Genomic DNA, 20,259 nt, shown 5'->3' on the forward strand with positions numbered 1-20,259 from the left:
CACAGTATATGCATTTGACATGTGGATTTCCCCCATGTGAGCCATCATTTCACATGTGAGAAATTACCATAGGCACATGTGGAATATAACATTATATGTGTGACATGATATTTATCACAATGCGAATCATAATTCCACAAAGAGTGATGTTTTCATCTTTAGTACATTCTGATTGTATATTATTCATTTTGTTCTTTGACTGACACATTTTCCAGCTTCACGTGTGAAACATGGCAGGCAGTGCTGGAGATATATGAATTCATGAGCAAAACCCGAAATAAAAGACAATATAACACTTTCATTTGCCCCCCTTTAAACAGGCATTCATCAGAACATCAAAGGGTGAGAGGTGAAGATAGATTTCAAAGAGACAGAGAGGAGAGAAAGCACTGGCGCAGAGGGAAAGGGCGAAAAAAGGAAGAACCATTGGGGAAAACAAACGTGGTTTGCCTACACTGCTGAAAGGGGAGAGTGTTAAGAGAGAAAAAAAAGTGTTTGTGCAAGAGGGGAAGAGAGAAAGAGAGAGGGAAGGGGAGGAGGAAAGAGGGATTGCATTGCAGCACATTCGTGCGTAAATGTGACCATCCTCTCCGCGGTTCCTCCATCCCTCCATCCCTCTATCCTCTCCCCTCCAGCCTCCAGCAGCTCCTCTCTCCTCCTCTTAGCCTGGATCACCTGCTCGGTGGTCGTTGGTCAGTTTTGGACCGTGGAGTCCCGGGTATCTCGGCTTGGCGCCCTCCTCCAGGGGTTAGGGGGGGCGCCAGGGGCCACGTCCAAGTTCCTGCCGGGCTTCGTGACAACCGCCTCCGAGAACCATGGCTCGGAGCGCCGGGAGAGACGCGGCTCCACCCGGTCTCGGATGCCGGTGATGCGGGGTCTGATCGCGCCACAGAACACCTTCTTGGATACCATCGCCACTCGTTTCGATGGGACCCGTGAGTGCAGTTGTTATCTGTGAATTATCTTTAAATTTAAGCTGCGCAATGGATGTTTTTAAATGTTTTTATTTACTCGTTAGACTCTTTGATGAAATAGAGCATTATTTGAACTAATCTAACAAAATGCAAAGTCCTCCTCCAGAGAGACTGAGGACACCTGAAAACATTTGCAGGCAATGGGTGGCGCTGATACTTCGACTGATGAATGAATTATGATGAATGAAAGCACAAACAATGTTTAACACATTAAGGATTCATGAGGCGCCAACCTGAGCTCCCATGCATTTAAAAGATGAACAGAGCCTGATGCAAAAGTAAATGACATACTTGTGCCACTGTATGCACACACATTGAGATGATGGAGTTAGATTTATTTAGATTTGGGTTTTTTTTTTACATTAAAGTTGGTTGCAAAATGCTTAAACCACATCCAATGGCAACAGACTGCAAAAACCAATGAAAACAATTTCATGGTATTAATTTTCTAATGCAAATATGTGGTTTCCTGACTGTATGGTGGTAATATTTTGAGCTGCAGGGCATTGGGACCTTGTTAATTTGCATGTGTTCATTAATGCTCAGCCTATTCATTACCATTCAAAAGCAATGGCAGGGGTCACCAACTTTATGCAACAGGGAATCGTCAATCAATTAATGAAGGCTCCATTTCAAATTGATTTTTTGCGGATTCAATACCCTGTAGCCTTTACTGCACGCTCATACTTCACTTGTCATGGCCGGATTAACCTGCTAACGAGACCCAGGGTAGAGAAAAATCTGCTGCAGGCCCCCCCCTCTTTGCACCGTTAACAGTTTTGATGTGCTGGGATACTACCTGGCCCCAGATTTACTATGTGGTAATTAGATTAAACCCAATTTAAAAAGGCACTTGTAGTTTTTGGGACAAGGACCCACATTAAGCCCCTTATCGTAAGCTGATATTGCATGCTTTAATGGTTTCCTACACAAAATTCCAATTAAATTCACATAAACCAGTTGACACAAAGGAAGTTCGGAGTTTTCAGTTGCCCCGTTTGCTCATTCCTGACAGTGCTGTTCGGGAATGGCATATTCTTTACCATTTAAAACTATCCCGAGAGGAACGAAACATTTCAAACTGTTACATCAGCTAAAGGCAACACAGATTAATCCATCAAAATACACGAATGACACCTGAGTTCCTTTTAAGAACTCAGAGATTCACTTTTAATTAGAGTCATCACAGTAACACACAATTCTCAGGAGTGGAAGAAACAGAAGGCAGTCAGAGCACATTATTTAACAGGACTGTCACAGTTAAACAGACTCTTACCCAACCTACACTATATTTATTATTTACCTGTTTTCACTCAAAAAGCATCGCAAATCACAGTAAACACATGCAGAAATGACAGTTAATCAATATGCAAACTGTAGCTTAACAGTTACATAACACAGTCCTGAAGGTGCAAACTAACAGGCAGCAGGGTGTGTGAGGGATAAATCAACAAACAGGATCTGTGTATTTTCTGACACAAAGCTGCACATTCAGTTTAAACCATATTTGGACTGTGGCATTTACTCCAAAATGCTAAATAATGAGAGGGTGCTGTGGAGTAATCAGTCATCAGTGTGTAATAATATTTAGCGGCATCTTTATGTTTTCTGTATGACCCCTGAAGGCAAATTTCATGACAGAGCTTTAATTCAATTAGATATTTTCATTTTGTGTCAACAGCAATCAGTTTTAATACCAGAGTGGAACAGATTGCACTTCCCCCGAATCTGATCACTACAAAGCAGCTGCATGAGGCTGGATCATGGAGATGCATTAGACACACAGGACTCTCTTGGTCGAGCAGGGATTTCACCCACTTCATCAAGAGTTGGAGAGTTCTTCTCCTCCTGCTCATCCTGTGTCACAGATCCAACGCCTCCAGTACTATAGCACAACAATATCCCTGCTCCAATTCAAAATATGGGACAGTGTCCACTCCTCAGCTGAGCCTGCAGAGTCAGTCCAGTGGAATAAAAAACAGATTTGGTGGCAAGCCTTGGTAGAGCCCGACATCCTAATGACATTTCATGCATTTAAAGATATGTTTCCTTCTCCAAGAGGACACAGATCACAGCAGCATTATGTTTGGGTTAAATTTTTAAAACAGCAAGATGTTCCAGGACTTGTTTTTACAATAATTGTAATAATCTGTGCAGCTGGAACACTTTCTTCAAAGGGTTATGTAATTTGGTAGTTTCTGGGGAATTCGCTCATTAGAATCTATTAGGCTAAAATGTTTGACACACACTGAAAACTAAAATATTTGTCTGTTACAGAATCATTAAAAATATGTAATATCAGCTAAACCAACTGCATTTAAAAAAAAATCTAATATTTCATTAGCAAGTTGCACCACTCTTTCTGTAGAATGAACCATTAAATACATGCAAATTACTCCCAGTAAAGTAACTTAAGGAACTGTAAAAACAAAGTGTTGCCCAAAGATTCCAGTGTTGAAAAAATGACAGAAAGTATTAAACCCTTATAAATATGAATACATGACATATATACATATATTAACATCAATTGCTCATTCATCAGTTAGAGTGTTAGCATTATGCCTGTTTGTCTGTTGTAAAGTGTTGTTATCCATAATCTAAACTAACTTCAGTGAATGAAACTTTTGCTGGTATAAAGAGATGAATGGTGACATCTGGAAAGCAGCAGTTTCTCACAGTTGGACAACCAAGAGAATGAAAATAAAGTCTGGAGTGACACTCACATTGAGCTCTTTTCTTCATGATTATGCTCTTGCTGCTGACCTCTGGCAGGCCTGCAGTAACAGTACACAGTAGGGGAATTTTAATGAGGGGCTTCTCTAACCAAATAACTGTATAACTCTAGATAGCTGTCTAAGGGGTGCTGCCAAGAAAGTGTGAACGCTGAGGGGTCGAAAAGAGTCTTTGTTTCAGTTTAGACAAGGCATCCATGAGCCAAAACACACCAAACAAAATAGACTGGGAGAGACTTGTGATGCCATCTGAAACCATCACACTAATGACTTACAGAAATACCAGAAAAAAACATAAAGACAAAACGTCCACTCTGGAGCACCAAGGACAGCTCTTAAAGGAGCAGAGCTTAGGATTTAGTGGCATCTAGTGGTGAGGTTGCACATTGCTCGTTGTTCTGTGCAACTGTAGAAACATTGCAATGCAGCAGGTGGGCTCCATGGAAGAGGAAGGAGAAGGGTCCATCAACTACATGACACACCAGACACCTTACTTACACATTTATTACATGACACGCCCACTTTACTGCGTGATACACCCACGCAGCATGCTACACAACACACCCTCCTGACCCTTAACCATAACCATAACCATCTCACTGCTAATACTTACCAATAAGGTGTTGAAGTAACATTGGTGTGTCATGTAGATACTGCGAGTAAATAGACCTACTTGGGAAGAGGATCTGCTTCCTATGTGGATATAAAGGGCTCATTCTAAGCTGACAAAAATACAATGATTCTCAGTTTGTGGTAATTATACACAAATGAAAACATACTTATGAACATAATGATTCACTTTTGCCACTAAATCCGCCCAAATTTGAAACACTCCTCTAAAGTTTCATAATGAACAAAACTTGCGTTAGTTTGTTCCAAAATGAACTATGAATTAAATATTAGGAATAAGAATATAATAAAACATGAGCTGCAAACATTGTTCAACGTTGTTTTTGTTGCAGGTGTCCATTGTGAATGATATTAAGTTTTAAAAACCAGCTGAGCACAACAGTATATTCAGGTCAGAAGCTGGGATCCTCCATCTACACCATACAAAATTAATGCAGCATGATAACTAGGGAGACTCCAGGGAATTTCCTTCTTTTTTTTCCTTTTTTTTTTTTTTTTTAACTTTGCGGTAGAAAGCTAGATGCCTTTTTTTCCTCCAGTGATATCTCAATCCATACATAAATATATAAGTACAGAGGTCACTGAGTTTAATGAATCACCTTTTAAATATTAGAGGTGGTGGCAGCATTTTCATGTAATTAAACTGCTGAGACTTGATGCCTGCATGTCATGTTATGGTGATCTCTCCTTTTGGGCATATCTGATTCTCATTAAAAACATTTTAAATATATGCATATTTCCATGTAATACAGTGTTAAATTCCAAGGCGTCTTGCAAACCGTAACTAGCCATCTGGGGACACAAATGTAAAAACTAGCTCAATTCAAAACATGATCCTCTTATTCACGCATCAATAAAACATCTGGGTGATACGTAACCAGTGCTGGAACCATATTTTATCACGTTAATGTACTGAGTTTTAATTAACTGATTGTTAAGCCTGTAAAAAGATAATTTTTTTGCTTGCAAAATGAGCTAAATCATAAATCACTCATTAAAAATATCAATCAAAAAAATCTCAGATAGTCAGAACTTTATCATATGAAAATGCATGCCAGCAGAAAACATATAAATGCAGTATATAATGTGTTTATATTGATGGTTTGTGTCCTGGCTGCTTCTTTACTTACTGGGGGTCATACAGCACTTTTGGTTGGACTGGGACACATTGTCACGCTTCTATAAGAAATAAAAAGTGTCCAAAGTAAACAAATGGGACAAAGCAGTGACTTGAGAGTGACAGATGTTTGGGGTTTTATCAGGGGAGAGCTGGCAAAGAGCCGCGAGCTGCAAAGTTTCGTGTTTTCAGTTAAGGTTTAGGACACACTTCAGAGAGCTGGTGCAACACATAATCCTTCATACAGGAATCATCTGTTTGTCAGAGTCCATCTCTTATTGTTTGCCAGCAGCAGCTTTGGCATGGTTTATTTATGGAGAACCATATACAACCGATCTGGCCTGCAAACTTGCACTGCCATTTGATATCACATCAACTTTCTAAGAAATATATCACTATTTTTAAGGTAAAGGGAGAATTTTGGCAAGCATACAGTTTAAAATACCTTATTTAGATACTTTATTCAATTATGGTCCAATTTAGGGTATAAACATCCTGGGAATGAGTGCAAGTCAATTCAGCTCCCTTAAAAAGTGCCATAAGCAAACTTGTATGTGCATGTGTGTTGGGCTTACATTGCCTGTGGTGGTGAATGTATTGTGGCGGGCTGTCGTTGTGAGTGTTATCAGTACCAAGGTTTATCAGGGTTCTCCTAAGCCGCTCAGAGGCTGAGTCTGAGTGGTTTTGTAGTTCTGCTCGTGTGTTATTACACCTGGGTTGTAGTGTGAATGTGACAGGCCTGCCTTGTGCCTGGGGAATGTTCAGAAATTGAATACACCAAGAGAAAATAGGATCACAGCAAAAGGCCAGAGTAGAAAGAAAATGAAGGGAGCACAGGAACTGTTTCTCTGAAACCAGATCATTTTTTTGTGGGGAAATGGTCGTGGAAGTATTAAGCTGACCATTACATTCATATAATGAACACTATTAAACTTGCACATGGAGGCAGATACCATCACAAATCCAATTGCAAAGATATGGTTTAAGCCTTGTAGGAGGCTCTTGCTACTGCATCATGTCCACACAGCTCTCTGATAAGAGTCTGTGCTGCTGTTATACAGACATACTCAGTTTTATAGTTGCATTGTACTTGTACTGTACTGTACTTATATATTTGCTCTACATAATGTACCTATCCATCAATACAACTATAAGTAAAGCTAAAGTACAATTTGTGGACCAGTCCTTATACTTGTATTATATTATGCTTTTACTACTTGGGCTGATTTTCATGGTCCCCTTTGTGACCATTAAGGAAACCTCTTAATGCTACATATTTTATACAATAGTATGCTTCCACTGTGTGTCAGGTTTTTGTGGAAGGCCCTTTTTTGACTTTTTTCTATGGTGGGAAAACATCCAAGCCAATCCAGTCTTCCAAAGCCAGAGAAATAGCTACATCAATGAAAAATAGTGACAGCATTTTCCACAAATATGGCTAAAAGTGTGGATGAGATTTACTGTGAATAACAACTCTTAAATCTTCATATTTCTTCATGAAAAATGGTAGAGGTGAAGTTTTTGATCACTATTAACACTAAGGAGAAAAAAAAAGAAAAATGCCAAACTGGTTCCAGCTTCTCAAATGTGAATATTTTCTGGTTTCTTTCCTCTTTGATTGTAAACAGAATATATCTGGTTTGTTGACCGTTGCTCAGTACATAACAAGACATTTGAGGATGTCACTGTCAACTGTCAACATTTTTCAACATTTCAACATTTTCTGACATCTCATACCAAACGATTTATTGAGGAAATAAGCATCCCTGAACACTATAGACTGAACAATGAAGTGAAACGAAATGACAATTCATTAGGATTTTGAGGTTATCTTAATGATGTTTCAACATGAGAGTGACTCTGTGTCATAAAGAAATGGTTTCCTGCTTTGCTGTGGAAGAACTTGACTGGCCTGCACAGAGCCATGACTTCACCCTTATCCCAACAGCGTCAGAATGAAGTGGCATCCTTACCGAATGTAAGGCAGGCCCTATCACCCAAAATCAACGACCTACCTCCAGAAGTCTGATTCTGTGTGGTGACAATAGTTCTGTGTGTTCAAGAAAATCAAGAAAATGGTTGCTTCTCTTTAATATTAAAAGCTCTGATGTAAGAAGCCCAGTAAAAGCTACTACTTTTACCTCGTGTACGCTATTTTCCGAAATGGGCTCACTGCTCTCTCTTAAATATTAATATATTCCTCTTTTTCTTTTTTCATTTTTTACCAGTTAATCATTTCAAAAGTACAAGGCCATGTTTTTCTAGGAGAAATGATTCATCAAATCCTATTTTATGCTGTCACACTCTTCAAATTTGCCGGCTGCATCAATCTGGTGTTCAAAATCTCGGACTCCCTGCGCTGCCTCGCCGAGCAGTCTGAATGATCAGATGTTATTACGGCCATTTCTACATCTTTTTAGCACACCTGGTGCAACTGACATCAAAAGATGTGACACTGCCGCTGCTGTTGTCAGTACAAATCCTTTTGGCTTGGTGTGAGCAACGCAGCTTCACACTTGTTGCATCTCGAGTCCCACGGTGGTGTGTTGTTCCTGTGTCTGCACATTTGGATAGGTAGCTGAGCAGGAAAAAAACAGCTGCCTCTGACAGACAGTTGAGACTTTTAAAGTGGTATTTACTTCATTATTTTGTTTTATTTTGATCAGTGGGGACACAGTTCTCACATACATACATGCATGTATCACTGGATATGCCTTTGTCTTTTAAAATCCATTTGCACAATGCATGTACATGTGGAAAAGGAAAAATTACAAGTTTGGGTAAAAGTGACACACTAGTCAAGCAGACACACATATTGACCAAACTTAAATACATCCTCAATGTTCTTTAAAACTATACAATGAGAATGAATTATTCATTATTATTTTTTATTACAATCACAATTTCTCAATATGTGAATTAGCTTCCTCAATTACTTTTAAAGGTTTTATTGGTTAAGTGCCAGACTATTACTCCAGTAACTTCCTGGAGTGTATTGTCATCATGTTGGAAAGTCACTGCCAAGAAATAGTCCACACCATAACTTCCTCCATAAAACCACTTCAGTTATAGTATTATTGGATTATGTTTTGTGGCATTCAGTAAAGCTGTTTCCTCTCACCTGCTTCCAGACTGCTGGTTGTAGCCTATATCTAATGTTTTATATCTAAAGGACAGACATGATAATGATTTAATGATAATAATAATAATAAGAAGAAGAAGAAGAAGAAGAAGAAGAAGAAGAAGAAGAAGAAGAAGAAGAAGAAGAAGAAGAAGAAGAAGAAGAAGAAGAAGAAGAAGAAGAAGAAGAAGAAGAAGAAGAAGAAGAAGAAGAAGAAGAAGAAGTTATTTTTGTATGTTTTTAAGGACTTCTTCTTTGCTGCTGAAATTTGCAATGATGCCAACTCGCGCTTAAAAAAACACTGTGGCAATTAAACCACACCCACAGAGATTTATGTCTACCAATGAGATCATTTCTGCCTCACAGAAACATTGTGAGTGGTATAAATGCGATCTGTAAGTATGAAAGTGTGTTAACAAGAAATTCCTCTCGAGCTTTAATGAGCAAATGCATCTTTTCAAACATGTGTTGGAGGACTTAATTTTTCGCAGTTGTTCTCGCTGTGATTTGTAACTTGCGCTGCCTCAGAGGAAATGCATTACTTCCCATGTGCCTCCTGCACTGAAAGGCAGTTTGTAGTTTTTGTCTGAGTGGTGCTACAATGAGGTTTGGCAAGAGCGTTTACATTGGACATGCTTTATTAACACATGAATTATTAAATTTCATTGTTCCCAGTTCATTTCCATGCAATCTCACTCTCTCTGTGTGTGTCTACTAATTCATCTATCTCTCTCCGTCTCATTCAATCATTTACTCGCCTTCTCTCTTGTCCTATATTGCTCACATTCTTCAAAGAGAGTGCTCCGGTCCTCCAGATTCATTTATGTATGGAATTAAATGATCTCAGTGGAATAAATGTCTTGGCTGTGCGAGTCACCTATCATACCTAACTCAGCTTCGTAATGAATTGAGTAGATTGTCCCCATAACTCAAGCCGTCAAACCATTAGTCAGAGACCCTTCTTATATCACAGCCCGGCTATCGACTTACATATTCTCACATGCACATTTTTCTTTTGTATTTTGTACTCCATATCCATGAATAGATTGGAATATTGTCAGTCAATCCATACATGAATCCTATTATTTCTCTCCATTTTCAGTTTTCTCTCGTTTTAAATTGCTCATTTTGTGCCTCTGCAGTGCTGCTCATGTTAACAATGTATTCACCAAGTTAGCTGCTGAAATCTGAGCCAGACTCCCTGGTTTGACTTGCACTTCAAACCTTTCAGTTTTGCCTCCAAATAAAGTGGTTTCGATAATCTGGCTGCAAAAGTAAGTTGCAATAAACCAGAATGATCCTTTAAATTGTTCAACTAATATCTGATTTTGGAGGCAGATTAAAATACGTTAAACAGCATGCAGTCGTTGGTTAACATTAATATAATAGTGTGCATATAGTAAAGATTATTAAAGCCATTATATATGTGTAGAATTTGAATATTTCCATGTTTGTTACCCTTCAGCGGTTGCATAAAAAGACACTTTGCATTACAAAAGGTGCATCAGACTGGTCTCATTTTCTCAACAGAGACATATGCCTTCAGAATTTAAAAGACACTATAACTGCATGAGAATTATACACATAGGGGGTTTTACATGAGCTGATTTCACTCTTATGAGGGTAAAAGAACCATTCAAGAGACATCTTAGACACCACAGGACACTAAAACTCTGCAGAAACCCCAAATATACTGAGTGGCTCTTTAAAGAAGAGTGCCTGTCATAGCTGGCCAGCCTGTTTATAATGTAGGAGTCATAAATGTATCATATTACATCAATCTTCATGTCCACACATATGTCACAATTGGTAATATGAGAATATAGGAAGGGTTAAGTGATTCTGAAAGGGAATATCCCAAAGGAACCCACTGATATACAGTATGCCACAGGTTTCTTTTGTTTCTGTTCTGCACAGTAAAATAACTGTGAGCAATGTTAAGTATTGCCCAAGGCTGTGAATATTAAGAAGCGTCTATGCTGCCTTTGTAATCTAACTCTAACAAGTCAAAGCTCTACAAAAAGTTTATTTGTTTAGCCAAATTTTAAACAAGTGTGTTTTCTTTTTTGTATTTTTCTTAAAAATCTGTTAAGGAATAAAACATCACAGAGGGCAAAGAGGCAGAGAGAGGTGGAGAAGATGCATGGGGTGAAAGAAGAAAAGGAAAAGATTATTTCAAGAGAACAATGGCGTGCAATGAAGAAAGGGAAATGATATGAAGTTCATTGAAAAGCAGCAGGCACGTTAAATTCTCCCGGCGGAGAACTCTTCAAAGTGAGCAGAATTACTCCGCAGCCTTCTCTGAATGCAGAAGCGAATACGGAGCGAGAGCGAATGCTGCAAAAGAAAGGAGCTATGCATAAAATTTTAATCGTGTTTTTCTTTGAATCAACATGACATCTTAGGGAAATTGTAGGTGATGACCGCACTGTTGAGTAAAGCATGTAGCGTAGATGTGCGTGGAGGTGTAATAAAACAACTCAAACAAAGTGCCTGCGTACATGTCTCATTGCAGTTTTAGTTGTTGCATGCAATCAAAACAAAGTCATCTGCCACGACTCCAGCTTTGTATTCATATTAGAACACATTAACCTGGCAAGAGATGATGATGAAATCATTTCCTGCATTTTCTATTATGGTGGTAGTCTATCTAAGCATTTAGAAAATCTATGTGAGTCCCTGTATTATTTATTCACATTTAGTTACACTGGTTGTTAGATAATATCAATTTTGTATCTCTACTGAGAAGAACATTGTCCTTTGTTACTGTATCTGTGACCAATTTTCAATTTTATGGTTTGTTACTACTAGAAATATTGATGATATTATTAGTTGTTTTTTTTTAAATATGAAAACAGGATGTGGTAATAAAGATGTGTCTGCAGATGTTCTATTGAATGGATCATTTCCTTGAAATTTGATATATTTATGTTCCACGCAGATAATTGGTCAATTCCTGAATTCATCAGATCAAAAGTTGAATTCCTCCTATACTTCAACACATGACCAAAGCCTCATGCCTTACCTGCTAAACATGCTAATGACCCTTAAACATCAACTAACATGTGGCCCCTGAGAGAAACATGGGCAGAATGTAATTGTTGATTTTAGAGCTGCAATGATTAGTCAAGTAATCTTCTGATTCATGACAGGAAATTAATTGGCAGCTATTTATAATCTATTTGAGTTTGGGTTTTTTTATAAGTAAAAAATCTGGTCGATCAATTTTCTGTTTTTCTGTATTAGGCAAATCAAAGACAATGGATTTTTCAGTATTTTCTGATGTTTTGAAGATTAAACCAATTAATTGAGAAAACAATCGACAGATGACTTGATAACGAAAATAATAACTTGTTGCAGGTCTAATTGATTTTTATTGCAGAGCCACAAGTTAAATGATCCCCATTCTGTTTCTTTGTTTTTGTCTCTGGTGCCATTCCCTTTATTACCATCCCAACTTACCTCCCCCCAGACAGTAACTTTGTCCTGGGGAATGCCCAGGTCCAGTCCCTCTATCCCATAGTCTACTGCTCCGATGGCTTCTGTGAGCTGACCGGCTTTGCCCGTGGCGAGCTGATGCAGAAGAGCTGCATGTGTCACTTCCTGTATGGCAGCGAGACCAGTGACCGCCTCACCTCACAGATGCAGAAAACTCTGGATGAACGTCGCGAGTTCAAAACTGAGATCATCCTGTACAAGAAGTGTGGTAAGACTGGAAGGCTGGAGGGTATTGTCTGATTTAATCATGTTTTATGCTGTCAAGATACACTATGTTTCAGTCAACCTGACATGTTTGTAGTATGCAGGGAGGATGTCTCTTCAGGCTGGAATATTCTCATCTGTTTTGTTTGGACAGGTTCAAAGTTCTGGTGTCTGTTGGATATCGTGCCCATAAAGAATGAGAAGAGTGAGGTGGTTCTGTTCCTGGTCTCCCATAAGGACATCACAGAAAATAAGGACCAAGACCACAGCAATGAATCTGACGCTGGTGAGAAAATGATAAAAGAAAAAAAGAAAGAGAGTGAGGCATGGTTCAATTTTACGGTAATTCACATGAAATGATCCAATCAAGGCTTTGCAGCTGGGTCACAAATCTACAGCACCAGCAGACATGATATTGCTGCTGGTAGTAATATTGAGGAAGGGGTTTGGGAGAACAAAATTGTGCATGACAAGCATACAAGCACAATTGTGTTTTAGGCACAAAAAAAAGGCATTTATAGTCCACATTATTATATTTTGGTGAGGCTTCTCTTAATAAAAGTCATTTAGGTTTTATATTATGGGGTAAAGAAATTAAATAAATATCTGTATTTAAAGTGTAAATCAAAGAAACTTTAGTACACTTTACAAGAAGGTTGTACACATTACAGATTAAACATATGACACAGTACAATACAATAAATAAAATAAAAATAAACATTCAAGACAAAACAGAAACCAGTACTAAAGAAAGTACAGATTTTGCAGGCTTTAATTATTTAACTCTAGGTTGGGCTTTAGTCTTCATTTAAAGGCCTAAGTGGTTTTTGCATATCTGATTGAGCGTGGTAAATTATTCCACAGTAGTGAAGCTCAGTATGAAAATGCTCAGCTGCCAGCGGACTGCTTGTTAATCTTTGGGACGGTTAGGTAAGATAAATAAGGTCAGTACCAAAACCACTGTTCAAAATAACTACATTTACAATTCATCCTTTTGGGGATTAAGTCACAGAGGCAAACTCGTCCCCCCCCACCCCCACCCCCCTCTGAGACATCACTGCTGACTCTGCAATCTCTATACTGACATGCCCTTAAAAAACTTCCTGTTACAATTCATTTACTGTTTGAATATAAGCATCGTTCATAACACTGTAGTGTCCTTAACCACAACATGTACATGTAGTGTAGATACATAATGTCAATTTTTTCTGCAGCAGTCTCACGTTTCAATAAGTGAAAGAGATAGATTATTATATATTATGTATGTTTTTCTATTCAATTTTGTTTGCTTTTCTGGGAAGGTCAAGTTGTGATAAAATGCTGAGCAAACATCTCCCCTGTGTATATCTAAATTATGAATGAGTACATCAGAAGGTTGTACATCAAGGTGAGTTGAGGTTTCAGTGATGAATGTTTGCTTTCAGCAGAAGATTTTGTCAATTAATTTCCAATAATATGATGAGTTTAGAGGTTTTGAAGCATTATACATTACACAACGCATGCTGTAAGACCTTTGATATGTTGCCATGACTCACCAGGGCAGTCAGCAGGAACAAATACAGTATACAGCATGGCTTCAACAACCTACTGTAATGCCTTCATAACCTCAAAAGTTGTGCACTTTATTAAATCGGCTTTTAAATCTGGATTATGATTTAAGGTCAAAATCAAAAAAGTGACCATAAACATGCACTAGTAAGATTAGATACTAGAGCCCGCTTTGTCTGTTACAGACTTGTGTACAACATTTAAAAAGTATTGACATTGTTGCTTGGAGGGTAAATTGGAACCATTAAACCAATAAGAAAAAAATATTCCTTCTGTCATTTTGCACCGCCTCTGGACACGAGCTTAGGAACCACAGATTTGTAAAGTTTCTACCAAATTTCTGCATGTCTATTTAGTTTAGTGTCGTTGTTTTCAGATGAGGAAACCGGTCTGGAGGTCCATCAGGTCAGCCGACCTCGAGGCTTCAACATGGAGCGCCGCCGCAGCCGGGCAGTCCTCTACCAGCTGTCTGGACATCTACAGAAACAGGACAAGACCAAGAGCAAGCTCAAGATCAACAATGTGAGACATGCTTTGACTTTTGTCTAGTATCTTCTGTTCTAAATATTCACTCCAATTTGAAGTCCACATGCACTTTCTAATCTTATTTTATCTGAGATGTATTACTGTATGCACTGTCCTTTCATTGATAAGTAATGTGTCTGAGTGTGTTTCTATACACCAAAACAAGAATGTTCTCGGAGCCAATGCTAACCCGGTCCCTGAGTACAAAGTGGCAGATGTCCAGAGGTCCCGTTTCATCCTTCTCCACTACGGTGCGTTCAAGGCCGGCTGGGATTGGCTGATCTTGTTAGCCACCTTCTACGTTGCCGTCACTGTACCCTATAATGTCTGCTTCACTGCGGCGGAGGTACGAGAGGACGGCGGCTCAGGAGCACGAAACCCCCCCAGCGTCAGCGATATCTTGGTGGAGATATTATTTATTATAGGTAAGGCTGGTTTAAAGAAGCAGTTTTGGTTAATACGTTTTATTTGCTTTCTTTTCCTAAGACTTGAAATATGAAAGGATTGACACCACTCTCACATCTGTATGGTAAATATGAAACAGTTAGCTTAACTGATCATAAAGACTGGAAACAGGGAGAAACAGCTGGCCTGGTCCAGCTGGTCTGTCTACATGATCCTAAGTGCTAACCAATTAGAACAGAGTGGGCTCATCAGGAGGCGGGCAAAAGAGACATGAATTAAAACAGCCTGTTTCAGACAGAGGCTGAACTGAGGAGCTACATAAAGGGCCAGTATAAGATAAATAAAGAGTTTTTTTAACTGTAAATCATGCAAATATATTCCAGGAAAGCCCCAGAATAGAAATATATATCCCCTTTAATAGTTGTCACGAAAGCAAGTGAGCATATTCTATTGAAATATTTTTCCATTACCACCAAACTGACTATAATTATGCAGGATGCATGTTGGCACAGATGCACGGAGAGTCAGTTACGCTTAAAAATTCAAGCACCGGCACAGTTAAACAGCATGCAAGCCACCACTGATGCTGATGTGCGCTGTGTGTTATGTGCCCAGATATTGTGCTTAACTTTCGAACCACCTACGTGAGCACGTCTGGTCAGGTCGTGTATGACTCCAGCTCCATCTGCATCCATTACGTCACATCCTGGCTGTTTGTGGATCTCATCGCAGCCTTACCCTTTGACCTGCTCTATGCCTTCAATATCAGTGTGGTGAGTCTCACAGACACACACACACACAGACAGACAGACACACACACACACACACACACACACACACACACACACACACACACACACACACACACACGCACACACACACACACACACACACACACACACACACACACACACACACACACACTGTCCTCACATACACAGCTATACAACGAAGCTTTTAGTTTGTTATATAACCTGTGTTCATTTGTGTATACTTGAGAGTGGGGAAAGTCCATTAATTGTACATGTGGTGCTTGTACTTCTGTGTGTCTGTATGTGTGATTTATGTGTGTCTTTGCACAGTTGTGTATATGTGTGTACTGTATGTGAGAAGCATATGTGCAGGCTCCACAGCTGCTGCCAGCTATAATAGACTTCAGTCTTTTATCAATAGCACTCTCCTACTGTTCGACTCTCACTCACCATTGATTAAACAAGACCACGAAAGAGGCTGCAAATGTATATTGAGCACGCCAAGGCACAACACACCACACATGCACATACACAGATATCTGTTAATGCTACAAAGCCAGGGCAAAGGAAATAAGGAGCAAACGAAACCTTGTTTTTTATTTGTAAAAGGGAAAACTTTCACCCGATATTTTCTTTGAATCCTTTTTCTGCTCTCACTGTTTGCTATAGTCGCTTTAAGGGAGAATTGAAGGTTTGAGCTTCGAGAAGAAAGTCATCATTAAGTAACTGGTAATCAAGCTGATAAATGAATATGCTGAAGACAAATTGCACATAGAAGGCATGTATTAGCCAGATGATGTTGTGTGCAGAGCCTGCTAGCTGTTAAGTAGGTGAAGTAGATACTGAATCTCTGTGCTATAGAGGGAGGGAAATGAAGCTGGAGGGTCAAAAATTGATTCAATTGCTATAATAAGGAGGAAAATGTTGGGCAATATTATAATACAATTTCAGCAAAACTGTATAGAGGGTGGATCATAACTGAAAATCATACATCTTTCTTTTGTGTTATGTTGCTGCATGTTGGTGTAATTGGTTTAACATGAAGCAGACCGCTTCACAGCATTATATTTGGAGCACACACTTAACTGGAGTAAAGCAGAGTTATAATTTAGTGGCAGCTAGCAGAACAGACTTGACAGTAATTAAATATGATAGTATGTCTAAATTAGTGTATAATCACCATTTTGGTTTCTTAGATTAGAATGAGTGCGGGTGTGGGTGGGGGTGGGGGGGGTATTAAGTTGGTTGTAACTTGCAGCCTCACCACTACATGCCTCTAAATCCTATACGCTGGCCCTTTAAATCCAGTCTGAGTGTGGTGTAATTTATCCACAGCTGTATTGAAGTAAGAGTGACTTCAATTAATGGGCCAATTATGGGGCAGTAAAATAAGAAGGGAATTGCATCTGAAGTGCACAGGTGTTAGGAAGAAAATCAATAAAGGGACGATGCAGTCCTGGAAGATTGTAGCAAGTGATGTCCTATAAATATCTTAACTGGTAAAAGCAACAACTGAAATTAGAATAACTACTAGGGTGCTTTTTCTTTATTTTTTATCCCATCTGAGGTTCAAGGTCTTCAAAGCCACTTGGGGTTTTGAGTGTTTTCCTGCACCGTGAATGCAACTGTTGAGCAGGTCCCCTGGCATCATAGCTCACTATCAAAGTAACTGATTAAAATTCTCAGTGTGCATGGGTAATTTCTAATTATAAACCTTGCCTGTGCTCTTGATGGGAAACATTTAAATGATTAAGCCTGATCAATCTCTTATTCAGGTCACAGGAAATAGCCTGCCAACTCTGGAGTAACTAATCCCATCCCAGTGAGCTGCACCTTTTCATATTTTGTGTAAAATGTGTCCCTCAAAAGTCTTCTTCTCTTCTTCCACAGAACTTTGGGGTTCACCTTCTGAAGACGGTGCGCCTGCTGCGCCTCTTGCGCCTCCTACAGAAGCTGGATCGTTACTCCCAGTACAGCGCTGTGGTTCTCACCCTGCTCATGTCCACCTTCGCCCTGCTGGCCCACTGGATGGCTTGCGTCTGGTACTACATTGGACGTAGTGAGATTGAAAGTAATAGCCCTGTCTCCTGGGACGTAGGTAAGTGTCACTGTGTATGTGTTGCAACTTCATGGGAGGATTTAGGTGGTTTTATTTGATGATAAAAACTAAGGGGCGGTATTGTTACGCTAAAATACTCTAATGGTGCATTTTTATGCAATGAGATAACATTAAATATGCAGTTTTCCAAAGTGAAAGTAGGAGTTAATTATTTTAATAAGCCCTCACTGTGCTTTCACAAAATTACAGTAAACCCAGTCTATTAAGCTTTTGCTCATTAAATTGACAAACCTTAAACCCCATGACTCACTAATCTCCTGCAGGCAGTGCAGTTAAATATCAGGAAAATAAACTATGTTGAAGATGATGTGGCTTAAAACACTTTGGTTAATGTTAGGATTGTGGTGTTTACCTCAAATGCAAGCATAGCATTTTTAATATGAAGGCAGATTATGTCTGAAATGTGTTAAGATAGTTAAGTCATGTCACTAAAGTCAGTAGGATTCATTCTCAGGGGACCATGACTGTCTGTGGAATATTTCATGGCAATCTGAGCCATTCCGCTAGTGTGGCTAAAAATAAGGGCTTTCACAAGCCCATACTTCTTTAACAGAAAATTAGATGAAAAGTGTTTTAAGTGTGGCCTCTGGGAAGTGGCCTACAAAAACACCACAACACTAAGTGCTCAACACCAAAGATAGACACTAAAACAAAGATTGTGTGAATCTTTCTTACCAATCCAGAGCAGAGGATGAATATATATGCTCAGCGTGAAGTGTGCGTGTGTCCTTTTTACTTAGAAAATACTTCTAATTATGGCGATCTGTCTCCCCTCCTACTGTGCTCACCGGTAACAACAACAATACTGTGAGGTGCATGTGGTGTCGGCGTGTTAAAGTGATTTAAATCAGCAAAGTGGAGTGAGACAGTAAGAGACAACAGAGCAGGAATGAGGGATGAAAAGGGTTGATTAATATACAGAAAAGGTATCCACAAAAGTCACTGAACCCCAAATTTGCCACTGATTATGGCAGCTCCACCGAAGTTAAGTTAGTGTGTGAGTGTGTGCATGGGTGGATGCCCTCAGCTTGACAAGTGCCTTATAAATGCAATCATTTTATTATTTAGCATTTCACAAAATAACCTAACTGTGTGAATACCAAAACCTTTGAAGTTCATGAGAATACTTTGACCCTTCAACCAAACCTTCAGCTTACAGTTTACATCCTATTATTGCATAACGGTACATTTTAATGTCTTTAGAATAACACAGACTGGTAGACAAATGTAGTCAAATTTGCACCTTGTGTAAGATGACATTATCAGAAATGCTAGCGTGCAGTGTCTGACCTGTAAGACAAACGCCAGCATTGAAATAATTACTCTGCCCTTCCAGCCTTGTTACCATGGCTAATGAAGCTTTCCAGTAAAGGTCATCCAACAAGCATGGATGCTTTCTCATTAAACTGACAAACTCCTCTTGTCCGCCCCTCTTCCCCCACCAGGCTGGCTCCATGAACTTGCCAAACGCTTGGGAACGCCGTACTTCCTGGCACCACTGACCTCCCTGTTGGGTGTTTCTGATTCACCTCAAGGCACTGTGACAGCAGGACTGACCAATTACAGCCAGTGGAACAGCTCAGGGTTGGAGCCCCTGAATGGAGCGGGTTTGTTTGGCTCAGGTCAATGGAACGGCAGCAGGACCAGAGCTAGGACGCCAAACGGCTCGGGGACGACGCTGAGTGGCGGTCCATCTGTCCGTAGCTCCTACGTGACATCACTGTACTTCGCTCTGAGCAGTCTGACCAGTGTGGGCTTTGGAAATGTTTCAGCCAACACGGACTCCGAGAAGATCTTCTCCATCTGCACCATGCTGATTGGAGGTGTGCTAAACCATAGCCAGCTAAAACCACATTATCACAATACATTTCACATGCTTTGGAGGAATGTAAGCTTACCTGACTCTGTGTTATGGTGGGTACCAGTCGTTTGTTGATACTAGAGGACTCCATTTGTAAGCTAACATTAACTACTGTTGCACCCTTTTGGCACTGGAGAGAGGCAAGCCACTCGGGAGTGTGCATAAATGTCACATCCTCTGGATCCTTGCACAAAAACCGAGTTTTACACTTCGAAATAAGTCCACATGCTGTTATAGGCAACCGTGAAAGACAGGCGAGGTCAAGTTATGTTACAAACTGTTCACTCATTGTCAAAGAAAGTGATAACTACATGTAATTTGCTGCACAATACTGTTTCAATCTCACCAGAACCTTTCCTCCAAAAATAAAGCATTTCTATTCTCTCATCTCTTTCTCTGTCTCCTCTGCAGCATTAATGCATGCTGTGGTGTTTGGTAATGTGACTGCCATCATCCAGCGCATGTACTCACGACGTTCCCTCTACCAAACCCGCACAAAGGATCTGAAGGATTTCATCCGAGTGCACCGGCTACCGAAAGCCCTTGAGCAACGCATGATGGAGTGTTTCCAGACGACCTGGTCTGTCAACAATGGTATTGACGTCAGTGAGGTAAGAGGGACTCACTGCACCATTAAAATTGCCACTTGACATGAATTCAAAGCTTAGTCAGTGTTCCCTGGTTACAAAAATGAAGAAAATTTGATAAGACAGTTTGAATTGTTTCCCTCAGTTACTGTGCAATAATGTTTAACATTGATGAAAATGTTAAAC

The 20,259-nt window shown here is 39.6% G+C and overlaps 1 protein-coding gene across 1 annotated transcript in view; it reads left to right on the forward strand.

Moving 5' to 3' along the window:
• Positions 1-859: 859 nt before the first annotated feature.
• LOC134006558 (potassium voltage-gated channel subfamily H member 3-like) overlaps positions 860-20,259 on the forward strand; it is a 34,009-nt gene continuing 14,609 nt past the window's right edge. The window contains exons 1-9 of the mRNA XM_062445474.1: positions 860-935; positions 12,047-12,280; positions 12,431-12,562; positions 14,201-14,346; positions 14,516-14,774; positions 15,370-15,527; positions 17,397-17,604; positions 19,071-19,448; positions 19,898-20,097. Coding sequence (XP_062301458.1) covers positions 860-935; positions 12,047-12,280; positions 12,431-12,562; positions 14,201-14,346; positions 14,516-14,774; positions 15,370-15,527; positions 17,397-17,604; positions 19,071-19,448; positions 19,898-20,097 — 1,791 coding nt within the window. The remainder of the gene's footprint in view (positions 936-12,046; positions 12,281-12,430; positions 12,563-14,200; positions 14,347-14,515; positions 14,775-15,369; positions 15,528-17,396; positions 17,605-19,070; positions 19,449-19,897; positions 20,098-20,259) is intronic.

Source organism: Scomber scombrus, chromosome 24 (assembly GCF_963691925.1).
Source record: "Scomber scombrus chromosome 24, fScoSco1.1, whole genome shotgun sequence".
NCBI classification, from domain to species: Eukaryota; Metazoa; Chordata; class Actinopteri; order Scombriformes; family Scombridae; genus Scomber; species Scomber scombrus.